Source organism: Rhinolophus ferrumequinum, chromosome 21 (genome assembly GCF_004115265.2).
Source record: "Rhinolophus ferrumequinum isolate MPI-CBG mRhiFer1 chromosome 21, mRhiFer1_v1.p, whole genome shotgun sequence".
In the NCBI taxonomy this organism is placed as follows: Eukaryota; Metazoa; Chordata; class Mammalia; order Chiroptera; family Rhinolophidae; genus Rhinolophus; species Rhinolophus ferrumequinum.
In genome coordinates this window covers 20,078,801-20,101,624 of record NC_046304.1, presented here as the reverse complement: position 1 = coordinate 20,101,624, position 22,824 = coordinate 20,078,801, and the positions used below count along the sequence as shown (strand labels likewise).

Here is a 22,824-nt window from a genome sequence, read left to right as displayed (position 1 = left end):
CTCCATGAAGGCAGAGACTGTTGTCTGTGCGTTCACTGTGGTATCTCCAGTACCCAGCACAGAATCTAGCACAAATTAGACGCTCAAATATTTGGTGAATGAATTGCCTGTGCCAGGCACGTGCTGGGTAGGGGCTGGGCAAACAGAAATGGGAAAGGGTCTGTGCCCTGAATTGCTGTCTGATGGAGGTGACTGCCATACCACATCCAGGAGAGATGACCACACCGTATCTAGTAAGACATGAGGTGGGCCTGCCAAATCACCATGCCTGTCATGTGGTACCCAGCTGATGGGGCAGGACCACCCAAATCTAACTGGGAGACCAAGTAGTAGGAAGACCTGAACGGTCCCCCTCATTCGAGAGGCCAGTGATTTGATGTCCAGTTACTGAGTCAAGAGCCAGCACAGCGGACCTGGAGGAAAACAGAGCCCAACCCCAGGGACTCTGCACACCTGGCAAGGCCAAGGTATTATGGCCCACCGTCAACACCAGGCAGTAGGCAGACTAGATAAAGATACTGCCTTTTCATAATGCAATGAGCCCTGCACGGGGGGCCAGGGCACAGGACCAGAGGGTGGGCACCCCCGCCCCCGTCTAAGGCCCGGAGTCCCTGGGAAGCCGTCCTTCCAGGAATTGCTTATCTGCTATACTTTATGGAAGCCTCTCCCGTCCTCTTCCTACCCATCCTAAAACACATAAAGTAAATTAAAATTGTGAGGCCCCTCAAAGCAGGATCAGTTGTGAAACATCCCTTAGCATAACAGGGACTTGATGTTCTGTAAGAGGGACGGAGCCCTTGGAAAGGAAGTTTCTAGCCATCTTGGTGGGAGGGAGGCAGTTGCAGGAAGGTGAGAGCTGTGAGGGCCCCAGGTGAACAACCAAAGAGAAAGCCCTGGGTGTGGGGGCAGCTGGTCCCACCAGGAGGGGAGCGGGGCTAGGAGGTCATAAAGGGGCCAGTGTGCCTAAGGGAGGGGGCACAAATGCTTTGAAGAGAGGAAAAAAGGAAGGGAGAGGGGGGCCACCAGGAAGTTCTCAAACTGCACCAGGAAGTTCTCAAACTGCAGCCCAGAGCCTCCCCAGCACCGGCTGCTCCAGGCCCCCTACTTCTTCTCCTTTTTCCCCTCACTTGATTAAAAGTCCTTTCCATGAATAGGGTTCCAGGCAGTCTCTCCTACTGATCTGCCTTGGGGCAAAGGCCATGCCTCCCAGCCTGCTCACCTGGCCTGGCTAGTTTCATCCCTCCCCTAGGTACAATCTTATCTCATGCCAGCCTTCGTCATCCACCCCACTCCCGCCACCAAAGCCCACGGTCCCCAAATAACAAAACTGTCCCCCAGTAGGCATTTGCCCAAGGTCTGCTACCTGCTACTCAAGTCCCAAGTCCTTCGTTCCTCTAGGCCACACAAGGGGAACCTCACAGGGGCCTCCAAGACAACCCAGATCCACCCAGGGCTCAGGGGAGTTGGGCAGGGAGCAATTCGACCCAGGTTTTCACTTTCCCAACTGCCTGAAAACCTCTTAAGGGCAGGTACATGTCTGTGTATAATAGCCCCTGGGCACATAACGAGCATTTCATAAATGCCAGCTTAGCAGTTTAAGGTTGAGGCCACTCTATCTGGGTAAGATGGTGCGGCAGGTGGCAGGACCCCAGTCCCAGGCAGTGACTACTCACAGGATTCCACCAAGGCTGGGTTAGATGGTTATAGGTAGGGAGGGAGAGAGGGAGACAGAGACCCCTACTGCAGAGGTCGGAGACACACAGTTGGTAACCCGCCCCCTTTGAGATTCCTTTTTCCATAATCTGACATCACGGAACCACATCTCACCAGGGGAAGGACCTGGGGATGCCCCACAGGATGTGCTTGCCCCATCCCCTTCCCAGGAGCAATTAGCACCTGCCTCCAGGAAGGGAGGACAGAGGTTGTGTGGATCAGCAGGAACCAGCCCAGGGGTTTGCTACACGGTGTAGGCTGAGTGCAGGAACCCAGTCTCCTCACAATCCTTTGAGAAGGTGACCTAGAAATAAGTCAGTCAAGGAACACTGGCGTGTCCCTCAGTGCCGAGTGATATCACATCCAGCCATTTGTGGAAGAGCAGTGCTAGGGAGAAGGGGAAATGGCGAAAGAGGTATACTGGAGGGTGTGCAGGGATGAGAAGGAAAAAAGTCCGGGGCTGAGTAGGGACCAGGTTTCCACAGCAAAGACACGGTTTTCCAGAGGCTGCTCTGCCACGACGCTTGTCCCTCGCAGGGAAGCGGCTGTGACCATAGAAACTACTGCCAGGACGGTCCCACCCGCTCTTGGGGAGCGAAGGGGTGGGAATCCGCACACACCTCTAAGGTCCGCAGCATCAAGGCTGGAAAGGGGCTGGGCCCTGTCCCCAAATCCCGAATTAGGCTGGCCCTCCCTCTTGCCGGGCAGAACTCCTCGGAGCCGAAAACAGCTTAGTAAGGCTACCATGAGCTGAGGAAAAACTTCGCCCGCGCACAGCCCCCTTTGGGACTCTGAGGGGCCAACCAAGGGCAGGGAGCTCCAGGAACACGGGTCCCGGAAGGGCAGGCGCGCTGGGAGCGGAGGTGGGACGCGGGGGTCCCAATGGAGGCGTCCAGGCAAATGAGCCCCGTACCCAGCCCACTAGATCCCCCTAAAACCACTTTTTGAAATTGCGCCGAAGACACAAGCGACCACTCTCCCCGCCGCCCGGGGCTAGTCCTCTCCAGCCGCGCACCTGAGGGCAAGCAGCGGGCCCAGAGGGGGCAGCGGCTTCTCCTCCGTGGCCCAGCGGGCCGAGACGCAGGTAACCCGACCTCCCCCGCCAGGGCCGCGAGGGCGGACACTCCCGGGGCGGGAGCCGGAGCCCGGGCTGCGGACGAAGTTCCGCTCTCCGGCAACTTCTCTGCCCCGGGGCCGCGGGCCCAGCCAGGTGCGCGTCGCCAGAGCCCTGCGAGCCCGAGACCCTCTCGGCCGCCGCTTACCTGGCCCCCAGGGGCCGGCGGGGTGCGCATACCCCGTCTGGCCGCAGGTCCGTAAGCTGCAGGAGGGCGAGAAGCTGGCGGGTGCAGGTCGGCGGGGCGCGCAGGCACATCCCCCGCGGCAGCTCGCTCGCTTAGGCACCAGTTGGAGGCGCCGGCCCCGCCCCCACCCGCGCCCGTTGCCGGGAGACCCGCGTGGGACGAAGGGCTCTTTGTATCAAAACTGCCATGACATCACGAGGCGCCGGGGCTCGGAGATCGAAGAGGCGGGGCCTGGTGCCGGGGGCGGGGCCGGAGGAGGAGGAAGAGCAGCCTGGGAATCGGATCCGCAGGGGGCGGAGCCCAGGTAAACCCGCCCCCTAGGTAGAGGCAGGTGTCGGGGGCGGCGCAGACCAATGGCTGCGCGGCCGCGGGGCGGGCGCACACGACACTCCGCCCAAAGTAGAGCCCGCCTGGGCCTGCGGGAGCCCGGGTCGCAAGGTTACGGCCTCATGGGTTTGGGTGGCCCGGCCCCGGGATTGCTCAAGACCGAGTTTGTAAACTCCCGTGCCTGCCTGGCGGGCTCTGTCGCCGCCGCTGCCCATTCCAGTTCACTCTCGCTGTTTGCGGTCACCGCACTGCGAGATTCTGACGAGAGCTTTCAGGTTCACTTTTGCGGACCCGAACTAAGACCTACCAACCCCTACCTCCTTCGCCTACCACCACCACCCGCCGTTCCTAAATTGATTCTCATCCTGAATCTCACCCACAACTTTCCCAGTCTTTTCGTGTCAAGTCAAAGCTGTCTTTATAACCAGCCCAGGCATACAAAGGACCAAGAGGCAACAAGAACTAAAAACCAAAAAAGGAAGAACCCCTTCTGTTGAATCCTAGTAAATAAAACTTAAGTGAAAAACGTGCCCCCCTACCTCTTCACTATGCTCAGGATTAAAAGAAGGCAAAGAACCAAAGCAGCAAATATTGCAAATGTTTCCTTTTAACTTGATGTTGCATTGTATAGCTGGTGGGGGCGGGGACGAAGATTTATCTTCCTAATTTATCTGCCAGGTGGATATGAAGACACCCTTGTCTTCCATGAGTTCTCATTGACCAATAAGGTGGCACTTTGGTATGGGAAGGGCCTGTCACCAGCTGCGCTGTTTCCACGAAAATAGACCTAGCCGGACAATCAGCTCTAAGGCATCTTTTGGAGCAAAAATTAATATAAGATCCGGTCTTATTTTACTATAACATAAGACCCGGAATTATATAACAACAAAAGACCGGGTCTTATATTAATTTTTGCTCCAAAAGATGCATTAGAGATAATTATCCGGCTAGGTCTTATTTTTGGGGAAACAGAGTAGGTGCTTTGGTACAGCACCAACACACACTCTCACACACACACACCTTCCCCCCCGCACCCCCTTTCTTTCTGGCTCTTTGCTCTCAACTTCCTTCTTCCCAATCTCTCTCCTGCAAATATATTCCCAGCTGCCCCTCTGTTTACCAGGGCCTGTCTCTGAGGCAAAGCATCCCACTGAGGCTTCTCCAAAAAGGACAGCATTAGCCAGAGGGGGGCCTTCTGGCAAGGGCTGATTTGGGGGTGAGGGGAGAGCAGTGGGGGTGACGAGGGGTGAGGTGGAAACTCCACCACCCACCTCTCTCCTCTCTGCTTATGCCTTGTGATTCAGAGATCTATGTGTGGAGGCCACAGTGTGTCCCTAACACATAGGAGCACTGTGGAGTATCATAAACAGCACTGGATTTGTACTCAGACCTGGGTTTGAATCCTCTGGGACAAGTTATGTAACCTCTCTGAAATTCACTGTCCTCATCTACAGAATGGGAATGGCACAGTCTGCCTCATGGGATATGCACCCTGGCACAGTGGGTACACTTAATTTTAGGCACTCATCAAAGGTGTGGTACAAGCATCAGCCCGAGAACTCTGGGCCTGCTCTGCCTTCCCCGCTCCACCCTGAGATCTTAGCTCAGCCTATTCCCTTAAGGTGTTAGGGAGTGGCTGAGTCCAGGGGTTCCATCTTAGTTACCCCTCTTCCCTTGTGAGACTCATGTTGCCCTTGAGAACTATGGGGTCCCAGAAAGTAGGTCACATGACAGACCCACCCAGAAGTGGAGAAGAGTAGCAGACACTTAAGGCGATCATTGCTTCTCTGAGTCCTGGCTTTGTCCCAGCGAAGGTCAGTAGAGAAAGTCAGATGCATCAAGGCCCCTGCCTGCCCCCACCAGCAGTAGCCTGATAGACACTTTCAAGAGCTCTATGGGGGGAATGGTCCTCATGGTCCCTCTTTATTTTCCCCCAAAGTGGTGGGGTGGGGAGCATCCCCAGGTCCTTGTTCTGAAAAGCAGCATGACAGAGAGGACGGTCACAAGATGCTAGCATTGAATACGTCTGAGTGTGAAGCCTACTCAGCTCTACATCTTTCATGGCGAAGTCATTTTATGTTGCAGAGCTTCGGTTTCCACCTCTGTAAAATGGAAACAAGACCTTTCCTCTTCCAATTGGGAGGTTAAAATGAAATGATAGAATAAGTGTCCAGTAGAATGCCTCCCGTGCTTCAGGCACTCAAGAAATAGTAGCTCCTCGTGGTTACCGGCAGCACGAATGGGCTCCAGTGTGACTCGGTTATCAGGTGCATGAGCTCTGAGCCAGAGCCAAGGGTCACATCTTGGCTTCACCACCTTGTCGCTGGGTGACCCCAGGCAAGGTTAATTGCCAGCGTCTCAATTTCCTCATCTGTAAATTGGAGATAATTGTAGTATATATTTTAGGATTATTGTGAGGACTGAAATAATCAGGATCCATGACATATTTAGAATAGGACCTGCCACATAGCTGGTGTTCAATGAACAGTAGCCATTATCCATTACCCTGTGGCAAGAGGCTAGGAAGAACTGAGGTAAGGATTCGTACCTGAAGCAGCTTGTGGGAGAATTTAGGACACTAACCTTCGGGAGAGGTCCTGGCATCTTCCATAGGATTCAGGGAAGCAGTGATCATTTGTGGGGTGGGGAGGAGGAGGCTGACTATGTCGGAAATGGAATGTGGGAACTGAGGGCTCTAGCCCAGGCCAGGCCTCCCAGAGGACTCAGTGTTCTCTGTTCCAATGGGGGCTGGGAAAGAGTGATTAGGGAATATAGTCCTGCCTCCTGAGCACAGCCCCACCTATGAGGCTGGGGGCAAGTGGGCTCTTAAGTTAGCTACCTGGTCCGTCAGCGTACGTATATTTTAGAGGTCATAGAATCAAACCATTTTAAGCTGGGAAGACTCTCTGGATAAATACCTAACGAACTCTTCCCCCCTTTTATGGATGGAAAGATGGAGGACCAGAGAGGGCTGAGAATTTGTTCAAAGCCCCACAGTGAGATATCAGATGAGCAGGGACTGAAACCCAGGCTTCTGACTCCAGTGCAGGGCCCTCTCCTTCCCACTCCACTCCAACTGGGAGGCTTTACTGACGGGGTAAGACAGGCAGGGGCTGAAATCCTTCACAGTGCTTGCCCGGCACTGTGAGTCGCTTAAGCGGTCTACCTTGCCTTTTCAGGAGCAAGAACAATCTCATTAAAAACAGAAATCCTCTCCCAGGGAATGTATCTAAGAATAATTTTTAGATGGCAGGTCACTCTGATGGATTCTTTTCATGTCATGAAACTGACTCTATAATTGTCGATAGGAGAATACTCCCATGATGTTGAACGTCAAAGCCAGAAAGAAGCAGATCGAATGTTGACAAGCGGGAGATATTATCCTCCAGAAACTGATGGGGGTCAGAAAACACATGGTCATTGGGCTCATTCAGGTGAAGGAAGAGAATAGTAAGTTCTCTCTGCACCACAGCTACCGATCTATGTCTACTTCCTTCTGCTGTCACCAGGCAGAAGTTAGCTTAACATGAGACAGTGTAAAGAGGCAACGTTTTGTACATGTTTGGGGCCATATGCAAGGATAGGCCAACATATCTACGCATCATTAAAACGCATCATTAAAATAGGAAAAGAGCTCTCTGAACATTACCCAGTGTTAACATTAGCCAAGCAACTGATGCCAACCAACATTAGCCAAATGAACAAATAGAAAACAGCTATACAAATACTATTAGAACTGAAAAGAAAGTCTCCAGGACAGACATCAGTCATCAAGCAGGACTGTCAACGTCAGTCAAACCTTGCCACACACTGGACATTACTTCTGCCCAGCCACAGTTATCACCAGCTACTACTGCCCTTTGTGTGGAAAAGCCCTCTGCACAGCTGGCTCATACTTTGCCACAAACACTTGTCTCCTGCACCTCCTCTTTAGAGGTCCCCTGACTCCACAGCCAGGAAACGTCAGCCCCAAACACTAAGTCCCAGCTTTCCACCCCAGAGGACAAAGTCAACCTCTGATGACTTAAACAAAAGCTTCAAAAAGGGAAACGGTTACTAAAAAAATAGGCAGGACCCTGGGATTGCAGAAGCCTCTTGACCCTGAGGGAAAGTTGTTCCCACTTAGAAAAAATGAGAGCAACGCCTGAATCTCAGAGCCTTTCCTCTCCAGCAGGGGCTTGTCCGGGGGGCATGCACTGGGGCTGGGAAGAGGAGGGCATCCGGGACCATTCCTTCCTCTGGAAAGCTGTGGGTTGGGAAGCCATTGCGAAGGCCCCTTCCCGTTCTATAACCGTGGGCTAGCCCAGGCACAGATCTCGGAGCCAGGTACGCATTCTGGAAATGGGAGCTCTTTTCCATTGGCAAACACCTCGGTGTTGGTGACTACCCTTTGGCCAAGATTTCTGCAGTCTGCCCCTGCAGCTGGGTTCCCTTCTGGTGTCTGGCTGGACGCTGTGCAGACTGGACGGAACTAGGTCTTACTGACTCTGGCCCCAGGCTGAGTGTTCAGAGAGGCCAAGCTCTATTTTTGTCAACCTGTGCACACATGAACAATGGGTTTTCTTATTCATGCAAACCCGACGAGAGGGGAAAATGGTGAGAAAACCCATGTTTCCTCTGACTCATTCAATCATCTAAGAGGAGGAGGTGGCAGGCCAGGAGGAAGTCGAACATGGTCTTCTTTTGACTTGTGTTGGGTGAGGGCAAGGAGGAAAAACCTCCCTTTCCTTTACTCTCCTAATGTCAGGTGACTGCAAGATCAGGAGAGCATAAACAACTCTCCTCTCCTGCAAACGCCTCCTCCCCCGCCCCACCACCTCCACCCGGACCTGGCAGCCTGTGTCGCTGATTTTTAGGAGTGGGAAGTAAAGTAGTGGTTCCCAAACGGCACTGCACACTAGACTTACTTGGGGAACTAAAACATGTCAATGCTCGGGTCGTACCCCACAGTAACTGAATCTAAACGTCTAGGGTGGCAGCCAAGTGTTAGCCATTTTTAAAGATTCCCGGGTGATTCCAGTGCCGCAGTTTGGGAACCCCCTTGCTGAAGGCTTGCTGACTTGCAGTGGGAGTTGTTGCAATCACAGGTGAAGGTCGCGTTTATGAATGCATTCATTCATTCACAAATATGGAACGAAGACCTGCTACGTGCCAGACCCTGGTCAAAGTATTGGAGATACACCCGCCATCAGTGTAGTCTCAGTTTTCATGGAACTTACATTCAGGTGGTGGAAGGCAGACAATAAACAAATAAATGATGTGTGTGTGTGTGTGTGTGTGTGTATTCATGGTATGAAGAAAACCAAAGCAGGGTAAGGGACAGAGAGACTTGAGGGGCAGGGGTCTATTTTCACCCTGAATTTAAGCACTGATTTTGGCTTCTGGAAAGGGTAACTGTGCCCCCACTTGCAGTCCTAGACTTTATCCTGCTCTCTAGCTCATAGCTTAACAGCTTCCCCTTGACAATCCTCATGGTCCTGCCTCCCGCTCCTCACAGGGCTTTCCTGCGTACCTCTTTCCCTTACATTTGTTCAGGGCAGGGGTCTGGCATTTTCTGCACACATCACTCTTGACTCCTCCTCCCCTCTGTCAGCAGTAACGGCTGACACGGGGCCTAGGCAAGGCGAGTGATGCATTAAGAATCATCTATGTGCAACCATAGGGGGATTTTAGGCTTGTGGGGTGTGTGACAGGGGAAGTGGAACAGTGGAGAGAACCCCAAACCCTGGCTCTATCATTTACTGGCAAAGGGCCAGTCACTTCACCTTGCCAACCCTCAGTTTCCTCTTCGGTCAAATGGAGAGAGTCCGACCAACTTTATAGGACGGAGGAGATCTATATGAAGAGAAAATGTCAAAAGACTTTTGGAAAGTGTTTTGCAAATATGAAAAATTTTTAGAAATTATCGTCCAGGCCTCTATAGACCTGAAATCATAGTGCATTAGAGCTGCAAGGGATCCTGTTTTACAATTGGGAAACTGAAGCCTGGAGAGAAGAGATGACTTCTCTACCGTCACAAAGCTTGTTGATGGCATAGGACCTACCTGTGCATCTACACGGACCTCAGGAAGGGGGAGGTGGTTGGCAGTAGACTGAGGATGTTATTTTATTAAGCATCAAACATTTTGCCTTCTCTGTCCACTAAGCTAACTCCTGTTCATCCTTCAAAACCCCACTCAGGCGTGACCTATCAGGTGAAGACTTTCCCCCAAGGCACCACTAGACACCTAGGGAGTGCAGTAAGCTGGGTGCCCTTCCAGTCATCAGCACGTGCACACACACGGGTGTGTGTGAGCTCACCAGAGGACCCGCTGCTTGACATGCTAGGATCCAAACTCTGTGTCCGCTGCCCTGATAGCTACGTCCTCAAGCTGCAGGCTCTGTATACAATGGTTCAGAGAGTGTTGTGGGGTCCCATACCCAGTTCTTCTTACTCCAAGCCCAGGCTCCTTCTTGGGCCCCACAGCCTGGCAGTTGAGCTACGTCCTCTGCCCTCCTCAGAGCTGTTCTGGATGGCAGCCTGCCCACAGTCTGCCCTCAGGGGCTCTCCAGCAGGGTGTGCCCCATGTGGCCCTCTGAGCCCTGTCACTGCAGCCACTGCCCCTTATGCATGTCCTGTGTGCTCTCCCCGCATAGCTGTTCTCAGCCTACAATTAGGACCCACACCAGGGACGCTCCAGGGTAGCGATCATTAACCTCAGGGCTTATCTCCATCCTGAGAAGAGAGTACTTTTAGACAAGGATAGTAGGAGAGGAAGACAACGTTACATCTTATTTCAGGTCAGAAGGACATATACCGAAGGGCTTGTAATTCCACTTTTAAAGCAAACGCAGTCCCCCCCAATTGTCTCCTAAATTATCTTAGTGACACTGCAATTAAAAACCACCCCAAACCCTGTGGGTTCTGCACTGTGAGAAGGTGGGGGGGGGGGCGGGGGGGGAGACAGCAGTCGTGGCAGCCGGTCCTAGAGGTGGTTCCTGGTAGGGCCCAGGGCCAGTGTTTAGTGGGACCCACCCAGGATGGGCCGGGCCGCCCTTGAATAAACAGGCAGCCGCAGCAGCAGCAGCAGCAGCAGACAGGATGGGCCTCGTGTGGAGCCTGAGCGGGCCTCCTGTCTCCAGCACAGGCACGCACACACACATACGCCTCCTTTGTGGCCCTTCCAGGGCAGGGCTCTGCAAAGGGAAACCAAAGGTGCCTGGCCCCAGAACACTGAGCCAGTGTTCCTTCCACTTAGGGGAAAACCACAAACCGGCAAGGTTCTGTGGCCGCAGCCCAGGCCCAGGCCGACTGAAGGAGCTGCTGTTTTCAGGTAGATACTGGAGAGGCCCCAAGCCCAGAGGAGGCCAATGCAGGGGGAGGAAGGGCTGCTCCCAGGGTGCCCTAAAAAAGAAACCTTTCTTCCAGGCCAGGCCCCCTGCCGTCCCACTAGACCACAAGGCCACATTCATGGGAGTGTAGTGCCCTGGTGCCCGGCCAGCCCAGGTTCCAGCCCAGCTCTGCAGCTATGTCCCATAGCTTGCATATGGCCAATTTTCGTGACTTGCTGTTGCTACGTGAACACTGAATCAATGAATACTGAACCATTGCTCGTCGGGGTTAAGTTCCTGCGAGCCTCTGATTACAACATTTGTGTCAACTGATCAATACATAACCTTGCTTTATGTGTGTTTAAAGACACATTATTTAACATTCGAGGTGTGATCAAACAATACGGTGGATGTTTAAATTTGAAAAAAGGTGTATTACAGTAAAAGACACATTGCCATTAATCTCCCTCAAAATACTCCCCCTCACTTTGAACACAATTATCCCATCGTTCTTGCCACTTTCTGAAGCAGTTCTGGAAGTCCTCTTTCGTGAATGTCTTTAGTTGCGTGAATGTCGTGGCTGCCTCGATGTCCTGAATCATTTTGACTTTCAGGAAGAGCCACAAGTCGCATGGTGCCAGATCCGCTGAATAAGGTGGATGAGGACACACTGTAATGTTTTTATGTGACAGAAATTGCCATATACCAGAAGTGATGTGCGACATGGAGTGTTGTCAAAATGGAGAATGATTTATGGCACACTTTAAAAGACATCTTCTCTCAACCTTAGCTCACACCCAACTGACTGCACCAAATGAGTTGTAACTTGTCACACACTGTTACTAAGGTTTGATGCACGGCTTCCTGTATTAAAGATTCCCACCTTTCTGTTGGATGGCACTCGGCAGCAGCATTCACTGTATTTTGTGATCACAACAGGAAGGCTCCGTGTCACACATCGCTTCTGGTATGGCAATTTCTGTCAAATAAAAACATTACAGTATGTCCTCATCCACCTTATTCAACGGATCTGGCACCGTGCGACTTCTGGCTCTTCCCCAAAGTCAAAATGACCATGAAAGGTCAACGTTTTTGAATCGATTCAGGACATCGAGGCAGCCACGACAGTGCAACTAAAGATACTCACGAAAGAGGACTTCCAGAACTGCTTCAGAAAGTGGCAAGAGCGATGGGATAATTGTGTTCAAAGTGAGGGGGCGTATTTTGAGGGGGATTGATGGCAACGTGTCTTTTACTGTAATAATTTCTTTTTAATTTAAACGTTCACTGTATGTTTTGATCACACCTCGTATGTTGTTGATTCATTAACACTGAATGAACACTCACAGCCAACAGTCTTATCCTTCACGCCTGAACAAAGCTTATCTAACACACATTTTCTCCGTAGGGCACAGCGCAGCCGTCTTGCACTTAGGCACACTAGGCAACACTTCAGCACCACACTTGGGGGCCATTTTAAACAGCAAAATCACCCCCAAAAAGCCCCCCAAATATGAAAACATGACACTAAAAAGACTGCTAAAAGGACACTTGTTTACGGTATGAGCGGAAATGAGGAGAAGTAATGTGTTGTTCAACCTTAACCGGCCCCGCCCAAATTGTCAACACTTTGAGCATGTCTGCAAATGATCATGAAAACGCTGCCAGGATTGATGGGTGTGTGTGTGTGTGTGTGTGTGTGTGTGTGTGTGTGTGACAAATTTCAGCAAGTAGGCAAATTTGCACATATAGAATCTGCCAAAAGTGAGGATTGACTGTATCTGTGTTATAGGGCTATGGGGGGGGGGTGTTAAATGAAATAATGCCTGAAGAGTACTTAGCATAGCTAAAGCTCAATGTATGTGTTTATTGGTACTACTTCTATTACGTGCTGAACAGGCCACATTTTGACACTTTAGTGGTTCCCTGTGCTTGGAATGTCGTTCCTTGTGCTTTTTCCATCTAGTGAAGCCCAGGGTTTCGAGTTTGCCTGGGGCTGGGTTTGAACCACACCTCTGCCCTTTGCCAGCTGGGAAACGCTCAGGCTAAGCTGGTTGTCCTTTGTCCTCCTCTCATCTCCAGCACTGCTTCCCGCACTGCTCACTCGCAGCCGATGACCGTACTTAATAGAAGTGACCAGAAGAGACCTGCCTCCTGTCCTTTCCACAGGGTCTGCATGGCCCCCTGTGCAGGTGCCTTCACTGCCTTCCTTCTGCCCAAACACTGGTTCAGAGATGGACTCGTCTACCTGGGCCCTGGGACCCACCCCTGCAGCCTCAGTTTCTCCTTCTCTTCTAGTTCATCTTACCAGATTATGCCCTGGCTTTTAAAGTCCCTCCCGAAATACCACAGGGTGGAAACGAGTCAACTAGAGCATCGTGGGTCCTCATCCCTCCTGAACTCTCATCGCAGCCCTTGACACAGTGGATCGCTCTGGCTTCTGGGATATCAGCCGCCTGCTTTTCTCTCACCTCCCCGCGAGTGACTTCTCAGCCGCTCTTGCTGGCTCCTGCATCCTTCCTCAGCGGTAAGTGTGAACAGATTCTGTGTGTCAGCCCTCTTTTTCCCCTCGTGGGGGAGGAGAGGGTATCATCCAGCTTGTGGCTTTAAATCCCATAAAACTCTGATGCCTCCCAAATGTTTACGTCCAGACTGGGCCTCTCCCTTGACCTCTAGACTACTGTATACAATTGCCTATGGGGGAAGTTTATTGGGGAGTGTCTTAGGGATCAACCCCACGAGAGCATGAGCGAAGCAGGATGGGGCAGAAGGAGAGATGAACTGCGAGGCAGTGTCATGAGGCCTCAGCTGACCCCACAGGAGCTCTGGAGCCAGGATGGTCCCTCAGAGTTGTCCCGGAAAGAGGCAAGGGGGCAAAACCCTTGTATACTCATCTGGACCAATCCCGGGATACGGCTGCCTCCAGGAAGGGTCTGTAATCTTGGGTCAGGCAGCCCCCTGGCCCCTGGGAAGGGTCAACGGCAGCGGCCTGCACTTTAGACAGATGGAAGAACGAGGGCCTCCAACCTAAAGCAAATCTGGACCGCACCACGTGTCATCTTCACCTGAAACTCCAGTAGGCCTCTCAAGCAACATGTCCCCAACGGAACTGCAAAATTTCCCTCCAAGCCTGCTATGTCCCTCAGTCCCCAGCTCAGCAAATGGCACCAATATCCACCCAGGCGCTCAGGCAACAACCTCAGGCTGTCCTTGATGACTCTGTTTCTTCCAACCCATGTAGGGAAGTCCTGTCAACTCCAGCTGAGCTCACTTCCCCTCCCCACCTGCCTGTCACCATCCTTGACCAGGCTTCCACTATCTCTTCCCTGGATGAATGCACAGCTATCTAACTGGTCACCCTGATTCTCTCTCTCTCTCTCTCTCACACACACACACACACACACACACACACACACACACACACTTCCCCCTGGGATCTCTTTACAGCACCAAGCAGGTCTTGTCACTTCCCAACTGAAAACCTTCACCTGGCTTCCTGACCCCCCAGAATACGCGCCAAACTCCTCCCCTGTGCTCTCAGGCACCTCTGCTGGGATCCTCCTTCCCGGTCCCTCTCTCCATCAGCCACAGCGGCCTTCTTGCCAACTCTCAAACCAACCCAACTCTTTCCCACCTCAGAGCCTTCACACTTTCCTGCTTTTTGCCCCATCCTCACCTTCACGTTTCCATCCCTCCCTCCCACCGCCCACCCTGTCCCACCATCACTCTCTCCGCTTCACTCTGCTGTTTTCTTCAAAGCCCTGCTCTCTGTCTGTATTCACATCACTGACTCATTTTCCTGTTTAGGGTTTGCCTTCTCCCCTTAGAATAGTTCTTTGAGGGAAAGGACCTTGTCTTCTGTGGGCAGTTGGATGTCTGGTGCTCCAGACACAATTGTTGAATGAGTGAACGGCTGAGCCTCGCCAGTGAACTAGGGCACTGTAGACAGATGGAAGAATGAGGGCCTCCAACCTAAAGCAAAGGGTGGGTGCGAGGTCTAGAGATGAAGAGCGTTTGGCATGTTTATGGTGATTCCCATGACTCAGCTTTCACGGCCCAGCTTGGCACAGGCAGCTCCCTGTGCTCTCCCCAACCTCCCCGCTAACCCCTAGGGCAGAATCAGCTACTCCCTCACCAGGTTCCTGTGCACCATGGACAGCTGGAACATTCCACACTACATGGTGGAATATGTGTCTGCCTCCTCCATAAGCCAAGCTCCTCCCAGGTGGATGGTGACCTATCTCTGCCCTACCTGTCCTGGTCCCAGGGTGAAGCTCAGCCAAGGTCTGGGACTTCAGGTGAATGACCTCTTTCCTGCTTCATGACTCAGCATTTGAGGGGTTAAGCCAAAGTACCTCACCACCAGACAGGCTACCTACCCTTGGACACAAGTCTGGCCCGAGACTGCAGGGCTCACTGCCAACTGAGGCACCAGGCAAGGGGCTTGCCAGCTGGACAGTATCGGAGTGGTGCCTTCCACTCTCACGGCTGGCACCCAGGACTCTGGTAACTGCTGCTCTCAACACCAGACGGTCACCCAGCACCTCCAGCCTGGCTCCCTGGCTCATAGGCTCTTGTCGAAACCTGCTCAGGGCACTACTGAAGGCATGTTCGTCTCTCTTCTCCAACACACCTGACTGTGTGTCTGGGCTCCACCACTTGCCCGTTGGGTGACCTTGGCAACCTGTTTCACAGCTGAGCCTCTGTTCCGTTAGCTGTACAATGCGGGATAATACGATCTCTCTCGTGAGTATCTCCCGTTGCAGGGCTTGAATGGGGTAAGGTCTCTAAAGTGTTTCGTTCCCATGGCCTCCATACGTGTATGCTGTTACTACTACTCTGGCAACGAGTTATGTGTGCAAATTATTACAATCCTGGACACATTTTAAAACCTCCCACCTCCCACAGACACACTTTTTCCATACATGATTTTTAAAGCACTTGTTTCAGCTTTTAACAAGGGCTTAAAGAAATATGAAAAGCATGTATTTTAAAACAATAAAATTGATTTAAAAAATCAAACTTTTACAGAAAACTCATCTACTGTGTGGCTCCCAGTCGCCCCTATAATGACCATCTCCATACACTTATTATGTCAGGTTCAGGGATAAGAATCCTAATAAGTTCATTTACCTCTCTGAACCTCAGTGTTCACATCTGTGAAATGGAGATAAAAGTACCCCACCACACAAGGCCATTATAAGCACCACCCAAAATCAGGTCTCAAGCACCTGGTAAAGTGGGTGGCGCATAGTAGGAGCTGAAGAAGTGTTAGCCCCCATGCTCGCCTCCGCCAGCCCATCTGCTATGTACCTGCTTCCTTCTGTTGGATCACGAAAGCTCTGTATCACCCATTTCCCTTCTGCTAGGTCTGTCCGGAAGCCCAGGGATAAGCTTATTCCCCACTGTGGTTTTCTGGGCGCAATAGTTGGGTTCTTCCTGCTTCCCTATTTGTTTTTTGAAACTCTGACCTTTGTCTTGATGGTCTGAGTGCATCCTGTGCCTCTCACTGTGAGTACCTCCCGGCCTCCAAGGTAGCAAGTAGCAGAGTACCAATCGCCCTTCCAGGAATAAGTGAGCCAAGAGGGCAGACCAGAAAGCCAGGAGACGGCTGGTATGTGTGGCCTTGGGGACTAGTTCTGGGCCACTACACTCACCGTGCCGGTGACTGAGGTCCCCAGGAGGGCTTGCCAAGTCTGGGAGATTACTCTTGGACTCTGATGCCCCAGGGAGGTCACAATCACTTTGGTAGTGGTGGTGTGACCTCTGAGAAGGTCATGAGGTCACGTGAGCCTGCAAAGGCATCTGTGCCCCTGTGTCAGCTAGTGTGTAACCGAAAGGGCTTTAAGGTAGTTGGTGGAGGTTTAAATCCCAGCTCTACCATTTAGTATGCAGTCAGCTCAGGTCAAAGCACTTCTCCCACCTGGGTCTCCATGCTCTCATCTCAGAGTTGTCAAGAAAATCAAATGAGATGACATTTGCCTAGCTTTTTGTCAGACCTGGTAATTGCCTTGATATCACTATGCCAGACTGCCTTGCAGATGGACAGGCAAAAACTATAAGCAAAGCAGAAAGCAGAATAATAAGAATTCCTTCCTTTTCTAATGTCTGAAGAGAGGCCTTTCCTTTTATGTCAAGTCGAAATTATTTTCTCCGTTTTCTTTCCCCTAGATACCACCTAGCTTTCTCATACCATCACCATTGCATTTGGAATTGCCTGTTTGTGAGTAACGGATGGCCTGCTTATCCCTCCCAGACCGAGAGCCCCAGGAAGGACCATGTGACCCCAGCACAGTACCTAGCCCTTTACGAGCACTATTAGGCAAGTTAATGAATGAACGTATCAAAGGCATGGCGTCTGCCAGAACCATGCTTGGTGTTATATACACAACACTGCATATAGCTAATACAAACAACAGTGAGAGGTAATAAAAATAAAAGTTCACACTTACGAGGGGCCACTCTGTGCCAAGCATCTTCTAGTAGCTCTACAAATACTAGCTCATTTAATCCTTCACAGTCCTACCAGGCAGATGAGTACACATCTGGATTTTCCATGAAGCTAACGAAGCTTCAACATCTAGGACCCTCACGTGCCGGAGGGGCCCTGCCAGAGTGCTCACAAGGTCACGTGTTCTGTAACATTTGCAAAAGTAAAATACATTGAGATCCTTTATCTTAAAGATGACTCCACACATGATAAGAACTTCAGACCCCACAAAAATATGGATCCATGAGTGTGTACTACTCCCCCATTTCACAGACGAGAAATCTGAGGCTCACAAAGATTGAGTAATCTGCCCAAGGACATTCAGAGCCAGGATTTGGCTCCAGAGCCCTTTCCACTCTGCCACAGGCCTCTCAAGTCTAGGGATAGGAGTCTTGGAGAGTGTTGATGTGTTTCTGCCCAGCCACAGCTTTGCAACTGTGGGTTCTAAGTAGAGGGAGGGAGAGAGGAAGGGAAGTAGGAACAGAGAAGCTCTGATCAGAAAGGTCCGAAGTCCAGAGCCCAGAGCCCTGAGCCCAGCTAATTGGCATCAGAATCCAGGTTCATCTGACCATTTCCTCCCCCACCCACCCCCTTGTGACCCAAATCTACTATTTGCCTTTCCAACTCCTGAAGCACTAAGTACAAACTGCAATGAGCCAGCCCAGCTCACCCCAAATAAACCTGCTCTCTGTCCCTTTCTTCTCCTGGGCCCCTCCGCCAGGCCCAGCCTGTCTCTAATACCAGGCTAGGGCAAACAAGAGCTGGCACGCTCTGCCCTCAAGAGCAGCCCTCCCTTGCTCTTTTGTAAAAGGGCTGGTTTCAGCTGCCTGGGCATTCAGTTACCTTCATTAGAATGGGCCCAGAGAGCTGGCTGGGCACTGCCCGCTTAGGGCAGATTCTATCGCAGCAGGGTTTGAAGAAAGAGAAAAAGGGTGGCCATGGAGCCGGCTTTCCCCAAGCCACTGAGGAGGGGGAGGGGTGGGCCGCGGGAAGAGGGGAGCGCAGTGCCTGTCAGGGCCTGGGCCGGGCCCTCCACAGGCTCGAAGGGCCTCACTCAGTTCCTCAGTCCTCAGAACCCCCCAAAACTGAGCATCAGCCGGATGCGGGGCCAAACCTCCCAATGCCACCAGAACCGCTCCAAGACAAGAATGAAGTGAGAGGGAAAGAGAGCGGGGGTAGAGGGTGGGCGGGGGAGTCCTGAAAAGAAACAGCTCTCTGAATACCAGAAAGCTGGGGGCAGAGATCTGGTTTAAGGGACACCTGGCCTTAACTCCTCTTTCCCAAGAAGTGACCTTGTTGACACAAGGACCAGGAGAGCTGATATTTGAAAACGTTCTCTTAGGCCCAAATGCAGAGATTTTAAGTGTAATTTTTTCCCAGAAAATGAAAATAAGCTTTGAGTATAAATGACATTGGCATAATGAACATTGAGCTTTTGAAACTGAGGGTGGCAGCATCTCATGCCGCCTCTGTCCCCATTAGGAACTTCTGGGGCGAAGGAAGCTGAGCTGCCGTGGTTCTGTATGGCCACCTGGTTTCCAGAGACTCTGCCTCCTTGGCCAATGACATGGGGAATTTATCCTAACCCCAGAGTGTGTGAGTAAGTAAGTGAGTGAGTGAGTGAGTGTGTGTGTGTGTGTGTGTGTGTGTGTGTCGGGGGTCTTTCCTCCCAACCCATAATCCACTTGCAGAGTTGCAGCTGGCCAGCAGGAGCGGGAAGGCTGTAGTCAGCCAGATAGGGATTATGTGGGACAAGGGTAGAAACCCCAACCAACTTTGCTACTTATTGGCTGTGTGACCCTGGAAAAGTCTCTTAACCTCTCTCAGCAAAACTTTCTCAGGCTGTAAAATGGGCATAATAATCGTGAACATTTATATAGACCTTACTATGTGCTAGCTACTAACCTAAGCACTTTATTTGTACTAACTCATTTAACCTTAGGTGGGAGGCATCACCACCCTCATCCTACAGGTGAGGAAACAAGGCACCGACAGGTGAAGAAACACACAGAGGACACACAACTAGAAGTGGCAGGTGCAGGATTCTGCCCAGGCCACTTGGGTCCAGGGTGCACGTGCTTATCCATGACAGGGGCACCACCTCTGTCCCCTTCATCTGGGACCCACTGTTTCAGGTGTGCCAGATAATGATGCTTTGAGTGAAAGTCGATTCATCAGGGGCTAGGATTGCTGCGTAGTGAATTCTGATGCAGGATAAGTGGAGGAGAGGCCCAGAGCACAGGTTCGGGGGCGTTGGGACCAACGGGGAGAGTCCGCAGCTGTGATTCCCAAACTTCGGTCAGGTGAGCCAGCTGAGGGTGCAGATACCTGGGATCCACCCCAGAGGCTGAGTCAGGCACCGGCGCCCAGGGATCTGCATCTCACATAGAAACACTGGCTGCTGGGTGAGGACTCTGGAGCACCACCCTCAACTGTTCTGGCTGCAGCAATTACAGGAGGCAGGGGGGAGACCTCTGACCAGAGAGTCAGGAGAAGCAGGTTCTAGCGGCCCTGACTCACCTTTGACCCTCTGCCTCAGTTCTTCTCCATCTGTAAGATGAAAGTGTTGCACCAGACAGTCTCCTTGGGACCTGGCTGAGAAGTATACAAACACAACTGCCTGCCATTCTCTGCTCTCTGTAATGAGGCGGCAGAGCTGATGTCTCCCTTTGATTCTGGGTTCCCAGAGGGAGGAATAAAAATAAAATAGCCATGAGAGTTCCAACGGCTCTGTTGTGAGTGCGCCCATGCAGTGGGAAGAGGGCCACCAATGGTGGCCAGTATGACCAACTTTTGCTGCTTGATCAGCCCGGGAAGGCTGGGGAGCCCCCACAGTGACAGTGCAGGTCTTCTCACAGCCACCAAACACTCAGGACGACAATGGAGCCTGCGTGTCTGGCAGAGGAGAAAGGTACGCACTGGCTGCCTCTGGTCCAGGAGGTTCAGGGTGTTCCTGCAGCAGGGGCCTGAGACGCCTGGGCCAACAGAGAACCCCGGGCCTCCTGTGTCCATGCCATGATGCTGGGAGACCTCAGCAACCCCGACTAACTGACCTAGTGCCCAGCATGTGCCAGGCACGGCACTGCTTGGGGCTTCCTCACCTTCTTTCCTCACTCAGTCCACACACCAACCTGAAGCAAGGGAGTGCTGCTGTGCCTGCCAGCTTACAGATAAGGGAACTGAGGCCCAGAGAGGCTCCAGGGTCGGTGTGAGGCAGCTCAGCTGACAAGCGGCAGCCCTAGCCGGCCTGGAGTGCCTGGCTCTCCACTAAACTGAGCTGCCTCCCGCTGGTGTTTATCACAGAATGGGATGAAGCTCAGTGGTGACAATGTGTTAACACGCCCCGCTTTGGATTAAGCTTCGGGGATAGTCTGCTGGAGTCCTTCCTGAGCCAGCCATCAGCAAAGTCAGAGCAGAGCAGAAGCGGCCTAACTGATCAGAAACCCAGCCAAGGTTTTGGTTTGGTTCAAGGACTAGGCAGAGGTGGAGGTCCAGGAAGGAGACTTCTCAAGGAGATGGTTTTGGTGTCAGGAAACTAAGTCCTGGGTCAGGTTTGCAACCAGCCAGTGGGACCCTGGGACAGTGCTTTGTTGTCCCTGTGCCTCTCTGGGGCCGTTCCAAGGCCTTAAATGCTTCCCTGCACATTTCCAAGAGGATACTCCTGACACGAATATTCACCATCCACGCTGGCCAGCAACCACTTTATCAGTCCAGTGATAAGACTGAGAGCGAGGCTTCCCAAACCTCTCTGCAGTTAAAATCACCTGAGGAGCTTTTAGAACTCCGCATCCATGCCAAATGTCAGGCCAATTAAATCTGGATCTGGGCATGGGATGCAGGCATCAGTGTTGTGAAGGTTCCCCAGGGAGTTTCCAACCTGCCACCAAGTGGAGACCCAGTAACCTGCAAGAGTGCAGCTCAGGCTTTCACGAGCATGTGCACGAGTCACCCGGGGTCTTGTTAAAGTGCGGGTTCAGATTCAGTGGGTCTGGTCCAGCCTGAGATTCTGCAGTTCTAATAAGCTCCCCGGTGATGACATCTGCGGATCACACGCCGTATAGAAAGGACCGACAATGCTGCTAACGGCAGTTCCCCCAGATGCTCGCTCCTGAGGGGAAGAAAGTGCTCCCTGGCCCAGTCTCATCACCCTCTCTGACAGTCCTGAGGACTCATGAGTCCTGCACCCACTTATTTTTGTTTGACCATGTGGCTTACAGCAGGGCTCAGGAACCTGGCGGCGGTCCTTATCTGTACATTTAAGGGACCAGCCTGAGGGCTCTGCGAAGAGGACAGAGGTGTGTGCAGGGGATGCTCGGGGTCAAAGGCCAGGCCCAGGCTTGTGTGGAGGGAGGTGCTTTCCTGCCTCGCCTGCACACCTGTCCGTCTGTGACAAATGGCCTCAAGGTATTTATTAGACAGGTGGGGCTGTGGGTAGAGGAAGCTGTGAGTTTGGGGGTGGGGGAGCTGCGCGGGGGGCGGGCAGTAGATAGGGGTCCAAGGGAGGTGGGGGCCCATGGGTAGGAGGGACCGTGGGTAGCGTGGGTCTGTTGGGGCGCCATGAGTGGGGGGGCAATGGGTATAGGTGGCGATGGGTGGGGGTTGTGCATGGCTGGCGTCTCAGCACATGGCCCAGCCAGGGTTTACAGCAGTGTTGTTCTTCTGTAGTATGTGTGATAACTCCTGTGAAGTGATTTAAAAAAAAAAAAACCCACAATATTGTTTCTGTGAAATATTAGTCTCTCCCCCCAAAACGCCACCTGCTACCGTCAGTCATGGAAGGCAAGAAAAAATGAAGAGCTCCAAGAAATGAATGGTTCTTTGCCGGAAAATAGGAGCAATGTAGTGATATTTATAGCCACCGATGTTTCCAGAGCTCTGTCTTGTTGCCAGGCTGCAACACATCCTAACTAACACAAAGGGCTTCTACTTTACCTCCCTGAATCTTCACAAGGAGCCGGGGGGGGGGGGGGGGGGGAACCAGGATTGTGCCCATTTCACAGACAGGAAACTGAGGTTCAGAGAGGTGACATGACTTGCCCAGAGTCTCACTAGGAAGGGGTCCAGCTGTGACTGAGACCCAGGCCTATCTGTCCAAAGTCCATTCTCTCAATGCAAAGCCACACCGCCTCCTCCCATGGACAGCAGACAGTGACCACTTATGATAGGCCAGGTCCAGACTTAAGCATTTTAAATGCACTTTTTTTTTCTTTTTAGACAATGGAGAGGCCAGTCTGCCAATGCATCAAACACAAGTCTCCAATGTGCTCATTTTTCCCCCAGACCCAAAGAGTAATTTTTCAATGGACCCCAAACCTGAACTTGAAGTGTCCCGTCCCCATACCCCAAGTCAGGCCTTAGCATAAGGGTCTGTCCCAGCCCAGCCCGGGCCTGCGCCTGGAGAGGCAGTGGGCCAACCTTCCTGCCCAGGATTTCTTTCCTTCGTGAAGGGCACCTGAGAGGGCTGGGAGTGACTGAAAACAGGAAAGGGCACTGTGACTGCCACCGATTTCCTGTCTGCTCTGTGTCCTCCTGTCCTGAGCCCTGTACCAGGTGCCACTGCAGGCTCAGGGAACCTCAAGAGGGTACAGTAAAGTGCCAATCCCTCCTCTGCCTAGAACAAGAGAGGTCTCACTGGGACACAAACGACCCCTCTGTCAGGCTGAGGTGTCAGGGCCATGGGGG

General features: G+C 52.3%; 1 protein-coding gene across 3 annotated transcripts in view; it reads right to left on the bottom strand.

Annotated features, from left to right (window-relative positions):
• RAB11FIP4 (RAB11 family interacting protein 4) overlaps positions 1-22,824 on the bottom strand; it is a 101,407-nt gene that overhangs the window by 37,976 nt on the left and 40,607 nt on the right. The window contains exon 1 of one of the 3 annotated variants that reach the window (XM_033089936.1): positions 3,881-3,952. The exons of 1 other annotated variant lie outside the window; for it this stretch is intronic. Coding sequence is in view for 1 of the 2 variants with exons in the window: in XM_033089935.1 (XP_032945826.1) it covers positions 2,976-3,005 (30 nt within the window). In the remaining variant the exon portion in view is untranslated. Of the gene's footprint in view, positions 1-2,975; positions 3,230-3,880; positions 3,953-22,824 lie in introns of those variants that run through there. One more of the 3 variants, XM_033089935.1, reaches the window with a different exon arrangement.